This window comes from Maniola hyperantus, chromosome 12 (assembly GCF_902806685.2).
Source record: "Maniola hyperantus chromosome 12, iAphHyp1.2, whole genome shotgun sequence".
Lineage (NCBI taxonomy): Eukaryota > Metazoa > Arthropoda > Insecta > Lepidoptera > Nymphalidae > Maniola > Maniola hyperantus.
The window spans coordinates 9,725,066-9,735,912 of record NC_048547.1 but is presented as its reverse complement, the minus strand read 5'-3'; the positions used below and the strand labels follow the sequence as shown (position 1 = coordinate 9,735,912).

The window sequence follows — 10,847 nt, the reverse complement described above, 5'->3', positions numbered from 1 at the left end:
CGCGGGCGAAGCCGCGGGGATCAGCTAGTATATGTATAAAAGAAAAAGCTGACTGACTTATCTATCAACGCACAGCTCAAGCTACTGGATGGATCGGGCTGAAATTTGGCATGCAGATAGCTATTAGGTATCTTCTTCTTAATTTGCTTTATGGCTTTCAGTAGTGCCACACCGAGCACAATGCTCACGCCAATGTCACGTAGAAATAGCTATTATAACGTAGACATCCGCTCAGAAAGGATTTTGGAAAATTCAACCCCTAAGGGGGTAAAATAGGCGTTTGAAATTAGAGTAATCCACGTGGACGAAGTCGCGGGCATAAGCTATTTATAATATTATACCCCATAGCCAAAGTAGTATTTTAATACTAAACAAATTCGTACGCTTGTGTAGGTATGTGACACTACGCGTAGCGACACAGAATAGCTGATATTGGCGCAGGCTTTGCGCACCTTTGGACACCTTCGAGTGTGTTTGCTTTTGGCACGATGCCGCATGGCGCTGAGGTGGTAGGAGTTGTTCGACAAGAATACTAACTGCTAAAATCCCCTCCTATGATGGCAATTGACTTATTATAGTTCTAATAGGTAGTAAGCTTTAGATTTACAACCCGTCGGAAATATATGCTCACCTCGCTGGAATGCGCTTCCCCGCAGCTCGCCCATTTCCGCCTATCCAGTACCCAAAGAGCACATTAACACTGGTACGTTCTACCCAGGTTCTACCAGTACCGTTGCCAATACCTATCATTGCCAGTACCGTTGCCAACGCAAACACGTTGCATGACGTCATTAAGCCAGGGGCCCTACCGCGGTTGTTTGACAGCTACAATGTCACGATCGCAATCATCTCTGATTGGTTAATGCTCGCTCACTATTGGCTACAATGCATTGTTGCAACAAGAATCGCACAAATTCAGCCAATCAGAACAATTGAGATTGTAATAATGATTGTCGTGGCGCCTCCTGTTTATGCTTAGTTAGACTCGGCTTGCCGCCCGGGTTTGAGGGTTGAAACCAGAGACGTCACGAAGGCTAGTTTGTGAATGTTTGATTATGCACTCACCCTTGCTCGATGCGCAGTCTGCTTGCGCGTGCGACACCAGGTTAATGCGCCGTCTCCGCGGCACTGAGGCGACGGGCGAGGAAGCGGCCTTCCTCCCCGTCGCATAGGACAGAATCCACTGCCTCGCACTCTGTAATACATATATGGGACGGGCAGATTTCGCCTAGACGAAATCTGCCGGGGCTACTGTCTTCCTCGCCGCTAAGCGGGGAAGACCAGTGCTGACTAGCGCTAAATTAAAGGAGGAACGGTTCCATCATTAGCCCAGCCATTAGGATTATAATTGGGTCCAATTGACCTACCGCGTTTCGGTCAGGTAACTGGCTATTCGTGCCGGCTCAAAGTGCCACACCTTTGCTTGCTACTTACGCCGAGAGTTAGCCGGGGTCGTCACTGACGTCGAGAGCTAGCTGGTCTCGTCATCTGTATCGAGAGTTAGCGGTTCGACGCTAAGGCCTGCCACCCGAGGGCCCCTACGACTCTCGATACTGACGGATTACTTTCTCCCAGCCAAGTCCTGCCAACAAGGGTCCCAATGGCTCCCGACGCTGACGATTTACTATTCCGACTAAGGCCTGCCAATAAAGGGGCCCTTACGACTCTCGACGTTGGCTACATGGAAACGTTCCTTATGCACACAATTAATAGCAATCAAATATAGTTACTTATAGTTAGCCACTTACGAGTAATAATACAGGATGCGAGGCACCGAACTGATGACGGTGGGCGTGCTGTGAGGCGAGGCTGCCGTGCTCGGATCCAGTCAGTTAACAAAATGGTGGGCGCCGTGGTTCGAGGCTTCGACCACAGACAGTCGGCGTCGCGTTTCAAGTGTAGACCATTAGACCCACAGAGTAAAGTCACAGACAACTTACCATAGTATTTTAAGCGTCCGGCTCTGGATTCCTCTCCTTCTAATCTCGTTTTGCTCGTTATTGTAATTAGATATTATAATTGGATGATTTAATTTTACGATGATTACTATTTATATTTTGTACAATTAACTATTTCGCGACGTTCGTCGCGACACTCCCCAACAACGGAAGTTACAATAAGACGATAAGATTCTGCGTCCATTCCTTAATCTTCTCGAGGGCCCTGACAGCCGCTTCTCTCTTGTGTCTTGGCTCCTCGGAAGAAAGGTCTACTTCGTTTTCGTTAGTAATCTCCTCTGGCAGAAGTTGATCCTCTAACATCGTCTCATTATGGTCTTGTATGGTGTGATCATTTTCCTTTTCAGGTGCATCGATTTCACCACTACGTATCTCACTGGTTTCTCCAGTGGTTTCTTCGTGCACTTCTCTTGTTATGCGTTCGGAAGGTATATAGTTGTAACTTGGTCTAGGTTTGTCAGCTAGAGCGTGAGCTTCTTGTTCGTCCATTTCCAGTGGATATAAGTGTGAAATGGATCTAATATATTCGCTATTATCTACTTTTACTTTCGCTGTTCTGCTAAATCCATCCTTCCCCTTCATAAGTTTTGTTATTTTCCCAACTCGCCAGCTTTCCCGATTAGGATGTTCCCCCTTTATCTGGACTATTTGTCCTTCTTGAGGTTCTAATTTCGAAGTGACTCTTGGATCCCTATGTGAATGCTGGTATCTTTCTCGAAGGCTGAGAAGGTAACGATTAGAAAACATTTCTCTAAATTCTTCCTGGATTTTAAGAGCTCTCTTCCAACCTTTAACTAGTTCCGTTTTTGTAACGGTTCCTTCTGCTAAAGGTTCCTTCCGGGTAGTCTCTACTGTTATACATTTTCCTACAGCCAAGAAATCAGCTGGTTTCAATATATGATCCAGCTCGGCATCTATATGGGTGAGTGGACGTGTATTTACCACGGCTTCAATTTCCTTCATTACTGTAGATAGTTCGTGATCCTTAAGACAGTGTTTTTATAATGTTCTTGTTCCTTTTCGTTTATTCTATATTACAGAAATAGTTTCATTAATTTCAACTTCCTCATCTTCACTATCATTCGGAAGATCCTCCCGCGACAACAAGGAATTGGTATTTGTTGTCTTTTGTGGCCATGTGTCGCATGCTTGTAACAAATATTGAGGTCCAGCTAACCATTTCACTTTATCTTCACAAGTGCTGTAAGGTTTTGTTGCTACATCTGCTGGATTTAGTTCTGAGGGAACATATCTTATGATCAATTCTTTATTTCGTTTAATTTCTTGGATTCTCCTTGCTACGAATGGTGGTAAAAGTTTAGAAGACTTGCACCATCCGATTACAATTTGGCTATCGGTCCAAAGAAATTGATGTGTTACTTTTGCAGGAAGAAAGTTCCGAATAAATTTTATAAGACGACTTCCAATTAATACTCCGAGTAATTCTAATCGAGGAATTTTCAAATTATCCTGATCCTTTATAGGTACAAGTCTAGATTTTCCAATGACGAAACTGATCTTGTTCTCATTCACTATATATACAGTAGCTGCATAAGCTTTGAGAGACGCGTCGGTAAAGCAATGCAATTGAACATCGTTATTTTGAGCATTCGCCATATAACATCTGGGTATTGATATTTCTTTAATCTTGTCTAGTTGTTCACGTATTGTCGACCACTCTTCCTTCATCTGTTTTGAAAAGGTGGTGTCCCATTTAATTTTGGTTTTCCAAAGCTCTTGCAGAAATAATTTAGCAGGTAGAATATGTGGTGCAACAAATCCGCAAGGGTCGTAGATTGAAGCGATCACTCTCAATACTTCCCGTTTATTGTTCGCATTAGAGTCGATCTTGTATCTCAATTGAAGTAGATCTTCCTTTAAATCCCAATCAAGTCCTAATATCTTAACACGGATTTCCTTTGACGAGTCTGGGATTTGTTCCGTAAATTCGTAAGAATTAGAACTCCACTCCCTTAAGTTCATAGACATTTGTTTAAATGCTTCTCTGGAGTCGTTATACAATTCTAAAGCTTCCGCAACGGATGAACTACCAGTGACTAGGTTATCTACATATATATCGTTGGCTAGGTCTCTAACCTTCGGTTTGTCATCGTTTGACAGATGGAGCTTTATCGTGGCATTCAACAGAAACGGACTGCTGATAATTCCGAATGGCACGCGACAGAATCTCATGTAAATAATGTTATCTTCGGTTGGTGGTTTGTTAAGATCTTTGATCCACAAGAATCGAGTCACATCTCGGTCTCTCTCATGAAGTGCAATTTGTAAAAAAGCCTTTTCTACGTCAGCTGATAATGCGATTTGATGATATCTAAATTTTACCAATAATCCAGTCAAATCTTCTAACATCATTGGGCCACAATATAAGCATTCGTTCAGACTGTTGCTATCCTTTGTTTTAGCTGAAGCGTCGTATACAATTCTAATAGGTTTCTCCTTCTGGCGAACACAATGATGCGGCAAATAATGAACAGGGTGTTTTTCCTGGTTGGTGTGTTTCGATACTAATTCTATTACGCCTTTGCTAATTTGTTCCTTTAAGATGTTATCATATTCCAATAATGTGTTTGAATCGAGGCGCTTTAGTAATGAAACTAATCGACCGAATGATAGCCCGAAATTGGTTGATAGAGATGGAGGATATTCTGTCCATGGCCAAGATACGGTATACCTATTATCGATAACTTCGGTACTTTCATTGAAGGTTTTAACTGCTTCTTCATCGGCACTGATCTTAGGTGAGTCGGTAATTCCTATTGATTCTAGATCCCATAATGATTTTATGTCAACGTTGTTTAAAGGTAAATCTGGTTTATTCAGTTTCGTTTCTCCGCAAGACAGAAAGTAAGTAATTACAGATAATTCGTCTACTGGTTTTAAATTTGTCTCACCAGATAGTATCCACCCAAGTTTAGAATTTACCAGGTATAAGTTTTCTCTAATTTTAAGCTTTCCGGTTTTCATAACATTATGGTAATAATCGTTTCCAATCAGGATGTCAATCCTAGATGATAATGATCCGTCATCGGCTAGAACAGTCTTATTTTCCCAATGTCCTAATTCCGTATCGGGATATGGTACGCATTGCGATATGTAAGGAACGACGTTAGCGTAAAGTAATAGTGTTTCATTGGTTCTGGTTAAGAGTTTAATTTTTACTATGGGACTATCTATGATTTGAGGTGTTTTCGACCCAAAGGTAAATATAGAAAGTCTGCTTTCTTCTTCAATTGGAAGATTTAATTGTTTCGCGACTTCTCGTGTTATATATGTGCGCTGACTTCCTGAGTCTAATAGAATACGGCATTTTGTCTCCACGTGTCCTTCCTTTTCAGATTTCGCGTTCACAACTGCTGTTTGAAGTATAGTAGTACCTTTGGCGTTTAGCTGCATTAGAGTGTTAGTCGGTTCTATCTCCTTCGATAAAGTTCTAGGACAAAGTGCCCGATTATGTGATCCAATCTCGTTGCAGTGTGCGCATTTTGGTTTTCTCACACATGTCTTTACGGTGTGTCCTATGCGAAGACATGCGTAGCATCGGTTAATTAATTTATTTTTCCTTTCTCGTAACGTTGTAAAGGCTTTGCATTGATCGTTAAAATGGTTCTCCTGACAGAAGATGCAGTGAAGTTTTCTTTTCTTTTCGTGTTGCCTTTCTTGGTTTCCTACTGGCTCTTCCCATTTTCTTTTGAATTGTTTCCTAAAACTTCTCTGACGACCTTGAAATAGTCCCCGATTTTTATCTTGTTTCTTTGTGGACATTTCTTTACTTGTTGGCCTTTTGGATTTTAATTTCATATTATTGTCGCCGGATGCATTCGCGTGTAGAGATTGGGTAGTGTAATTGTCTTCAGATTTTCCTTGGATAACTCTCTCTGCGTCTTCCCTAGCCGTGATAATGACTTCGAGGCATTTCCTTATCTCCTCGATGGACTCGGTGTTTATTTTCATTTTCATTTCGTAAATGATTTCTTGCGGGAATTTTTCCATGATTAGGAAACGTAGATGGTTGTGGTTTATGTCCTCGCCCAGCGATTTAAGCACCCTAAGGTGTCGTTCTATCTCGTTTAGTGTTTGTCTCACCTCTGTGACATTCATTGCGGTGGAAGCCTTGACACGATACAGTGCTGAGTAGTGTGCATCAATTATGTGGTTTTCCTTTCCATATCGATTTTTTAATGTCACTAGTGCTATACTGTAATTCTTGTTTGTTGTCTCTAAGCCTTCCACGATCTTCTTCGCTTCACCTTTCAATGAAGCTTTTAAATACAATAGCTTGTCGACATCGGTTAAGTTTCGTTTGTCAATATTTGAGCTGAATTGATCCCAAAATGTTGACCATTGCAGGATATCGCCGTCGAATTCCGGTAAACTCAGTTTCGGTAGCCGGCTGTTTAGATTCGGATTCGTATCCCTGTTGACTTGATTTTCTCGTTCAATTACTTTAGTCTTTTCTTTAATTTTGACTTTAAGTTCACACAATATATCTTCGGCTTCTAATTGTACTGTAGATATCTCGGATATGTCATCAGGCGCAGGATCGTTGCTTAATCGAAAGTAATTGGTTAATTCGGAGCTCAATCTATTTAACAAAGTTTGTAATTTCGAAGAAATAATTTCTGCTTCTTGTATAATCGTTGGAGATTGAGTGGTTGGATCATCAAGAGTTTCTATTATTTGAGATGCGTTGGTTGATAAATTTTGTAATTTTGTTTTCATTGAGTGCAATATCGCCAAGAGACTTTGATCCATCTTGTCGGTATGTTCGAAATATTAGTAGATAAAAGTTTCCTTAAAACGGGTTAGTTGTTTAAGGTTTTTAGAATTTTAGTTGATGTCTTCGTTGTGACCGGGAACTTCGTGGCTCGTCTCTCTATAAATGAAATAGCACCGCTTAGGAGGAAAGCGAGAGAAAAAGAAAGGAAGCGGATTGGCCAAGACAAAAAAAAAATTTTTTTTTTTTTTAAATTTTATTTATCTGTGTCAGTATCGTAGATCTATTTTTCAAATGATCGTTCATCTTTCATTTATTTCACTTTAAAGTTCATTTAAAACTTCTATTTAGTTGTTGTGTTACATCAATGTCCTATGGTTTGAATATTCATGGTGACCCTTGTTCTATAAATCTCATATATTCATCAAATAATTTATCAAATAAATTTCAACGACTAGTTATAACGAAATAATTTTGTACCGTTGTTGTTGTAGAATGAAATTAATTAGTATCGCGGATAAAGTAAGTAACCGACTTTATCATAAATCAATTTCATAGTCCGGCCCTGTCGTCATAGTGTGACAACGACCTTATCAATAATTGTCAGTCATCTGCCCACAGATGTGTACACAATTCCACTAACATGCTAGAAGGGTTATGCCTACCCTTGCAACAAGATATAGAATGTAGTAAAATAGAGTAGCATTATACCTCTATTCAATAAACTTCTACAAATATTCTTAAATCTCTGTACATTCTACTGGCTTTTATTTTATGCCTAAGGTTCGTATTGCTAAACCGGGTCTCAATTTTAGTATTTAATCATCTCAGTTACTAGGTATGCGTGGGCACACACACTGTGTGACCATTCAGCATAAGCATTCAATGATTGACCCCTTCGTATCAAAATTGTATGATCATAGCAATCTCAAGTCGGGTAGGTATGTGTGTGTAACTATTTAACCGTTCTAGCAAGTCCAGTGTGAATGCACCGGCAAAGGTCAGTGTACTATCGCAGGTGACTGCTCTAGGTACCTATCGTTTATTGTTAATGTCCATATCACTTCACTGTTTCATTCATAAAATTTGTGAAAAAAAAAAAGAATTTCTTGCGCACCGAAACCAAGGGTTTTTTCACATTTATAACTGTTATACAAGAAACGATAACCTTTAGAATTGATTTTCTTTCTTACTAGGTGCGGAACCCTAAACACTTTTGAAATTGACTCATCTTTAAGTCTCAGTTGAATATGATATTATAATAATCTTAATTTGTCAGAATGTTGATGCGAGCTCAAACTTTTATTTTAATTGATTTAGTCCCACATGGATCAACATAATTATAATAATTATTCCACTAAACTGCAATAACAGTGTCACTTTATTGTGAATATAATAATTCAGAACGTTGGTAATACCGTCGCATCTTTACAATTAGACTTTAACAGAGAATGAGGTTATTCTTAATTTTCGGTTTCCTTTATTCTATTATAGGACTATGCGCACAGCATCCTCCTTTATTCTTCACATTAGGTAGGTACCTATCCTTTATTAAATTAAACATTGAACATTTGTCACTATTCACTACAATGTATTGTAGGTATTTATATTAAAACTGTCTAAGAAAACGTTAAAATCATCAGTGAAATGCAACATAACTTTGCTTATTTAAAGTAGGTATTAGAGTTTAAAGTGTTAGTTATAAGTAGAATTATTCATCACCTGTAAGGTAGGTATCAAAACTCAATAGTAGGAAAAATAATTTTCATGTGTAGGTAGGTAGGTCATTCACGCTTAAGAATAATCATATTCAGAACAAATCACATAGCTACGAGAAAACAAGACATGAAAATAACCTATTAAGGTCTAATGGTCTTTGCCGCTCTATACGTGTCGAGACTTGTCGAGACATGTCTGATTTAGGTCAGTGCATAACAACATTCACAACTTATTTGACAACCCTCTTTCTTTTAGCATTTTTTGCTGAAAGCTCATTTACTGATTTATCAGATCCTCAGCATCTCCACCATGTCGTGGCGCCTCCTGTTTATGCTTAGTTAGACTCGGCTTGCCGCCCGGGTTTGAGGGTTGAAACCAGAGACGTCACGAAGGCTAGTTTGTGAATGTTTGATTATGCACTCACCCTTGCTCGATGCGCAGTCTGCTTGCGCGTGCGACACCAGGTTAATGCGCCGTCTCCGCGGCACTGAGGCGACGGGCGAGGAAGCGGCCTTCCTCCCCGTCGCATAGGACAGAATCCACTGCCTCGCACTCTGTAATACATATATGGGACGGGCAGATTTCGCCTAGACGAAATCTGCCGGGGCTACTGTCTTCCTCGCCGCTAAGCGGGGAAGACCAGTGCTGACTAGCGCTAAATTAAAGGAGGAACGGTTCCATCATTAGCCCAGCCATTAGGATTATAATTGGGTCCAATTGACCTACCGCGTTTCGGTCAGGTAACTGGCTATTCGTGCCGGCTCAAAGTGCCACACCTTTGCTTGCTACTTACGCCGAGAGTTAGCCGGGGTCGTCACTGACGTCGAGAGCTAGCTGGTCTCGTCATCTGTATCGAGAGTTAGCGGTTCGACGCTAAGGCCTGCCACCCGAGGGCCCCTACGACTCTCGATACTGACGGATTACTTTCTCCCAGCCAAGTCCTGCCAACAAGGGTCCCAATGGCTCCCGACGCTGACGATTTACTATTCCGACTAAGGCCTGCCAATAAAGGGGCCCTTACGACTCTCGACGTTGGCTACATGGAAACGTTCCTTATGCACACAATTAATAGCAATCAAATATAGTTACTTATAGTTAGCCACTTACGAGTAATAATACAGGATGCGAGGCACCGAACTGATGACGGTGGGCGTGCTGTGAGGCGAGGCTGCCGTGCTCGGATCCAGTCAGTTAACAAAATGGTGGGCGCCGTGGTTCGAGGCTTCGACCACAGACAGTCGGCGTCGCGTTTCAAGTGTAGACCATTAGACCCACAGAGTAAAGTCACAGACAACTTACCATAGTATTTTAAGCGTCCGGCTCTGGATTCCTCTCCTTCTAATCTCGTTTTGCTCGTTATTGTAATTAGATATTATAATTGGATGATTTAATTTTACGATGATTACTATTTATATTTTGTACAATTAACTATTTCGCGACGTTCGTCGCGACAATTGATGCAGGTGTTAGACAATCGCCCTACAGGTTCTTAGATATTTCCGACAGGTTGTACTATTTATAACGTAGTGATTACAAACACTCTTTGTTTATATGACACAAACCTACAGAATGGACACGTAATAAATAATTTTATTAGTGATAACAAGGGCAACTCGGGGATTTTTGTGACTCATGTTTATCAAAACGCTTGGTTCTTCCCCGTGGCCATGCTACGTCATCACAAGCCTTGAACGTTTGTAAATGTGTTTCTACTGTTAATGTTTACCCTATATTATTACGGAAAAATTATCATTACTAAACTCCCTCAAAAATGACATCTTTAAATGTATCATTTGTAAGTTTTACGCATAAGGATTACATTAGATATTATTTTCTTTGTTTATATTAATATGTTCTTTCATGATTTAAAAAATATTTTGCTTTTTATTTTACTTCTTCATATTAAATTTCTAAAAACCACTTCAATAATTTATTAACGCTTCTTGGGCTATTTGGGCAAAAAAAAAATTTTGAAAATTTCTCTCCCATTACTAAACCATTGTTCTTTGTAAACAAATTGTGACAAAAACAAAATGTAGGAAAATAATGAGAAAATTACTCTTTTAGTTAAATTTTTAATAATGGTATAGGTTCTTATGATTATCTAATTTGAAAAGATAGATTATGATACATATACAATAAAACAAATGTATTATTTTATTGGAAAAATTTGCAGTGAGTAATTGCTAAACTTTTTCATTTGTTGTAGGAAAATACCATTAAACCAAAATGTTCCATACAAAATTACCCCAAAATGTAAAATAACATTGTCATAGCATAAGATTAAAATATACTACGGCTTTATACATTTTCTTTTGTATTGTAAATTATTCCAAAACCTCTGGGAATACCTAGTTTCAAAAATGTATTGGCACCACATATTTTAGTAAAAACTTTTAAATGGCATCCCAAAAACCCCATCTACTAAACCAATG

The 10,847-nt window shown here is 39.7% G+C and overlaps 1 protein-coding gene and 1 long non-coding RNA gene across 2 annotated transcripts; both read right to left on the bottom strand.

The window, feature by feature from the left end:
• Positions 1-1,065: 1,065 nt before the first annotated feature.
• Positions 1,066-2,954, bottom strand: LOC117987219 (uncharacterized). Its single transcript, XR_011237355.1, has 2 exons — positions 1,749-2,954; positions 1,066-1,195 (listed from the first exon to the last, which is right to left on the bottom strand). It is a non-coding gene; the product is annotated as an uncharacterized lncRNA (long non-coding RNA).
• Positions 2,955-2,987: 33 nt separating this feature from the next.
• On the bottom strand, positions 2,988-9,862 carry LOC117987218 (uncharacterized). The gene is made up of 2 exons (XM_034974175.2): positions 9,520-9,862; positions 2,988-6,852 (listed from the first exon to the last, which is right to left on the bottom strand). The coding sequence occupies exon 2, from the start codon at positions 6,729-6,731 to the stop codon at positions 2,988-2,990; it is 3,744 nt and encodes a 1,247-aa protein (XP_034830066.1). The 5' UTR covers positions 6,732-6,852; positions 9,520-9,862.
• Positions 9,863-10,847: the final 985 nt, after the last annotated feature.

Excerpts from the sequence above, each read along its gene's own strand:
- LOC117987218 (XM_034974175.2), bottom strand. The coding sequence starts at position 6,731 with ATGGATCAAAGTCTCTTGGCGATATTGCACTCAATGAAAACAAAATTA.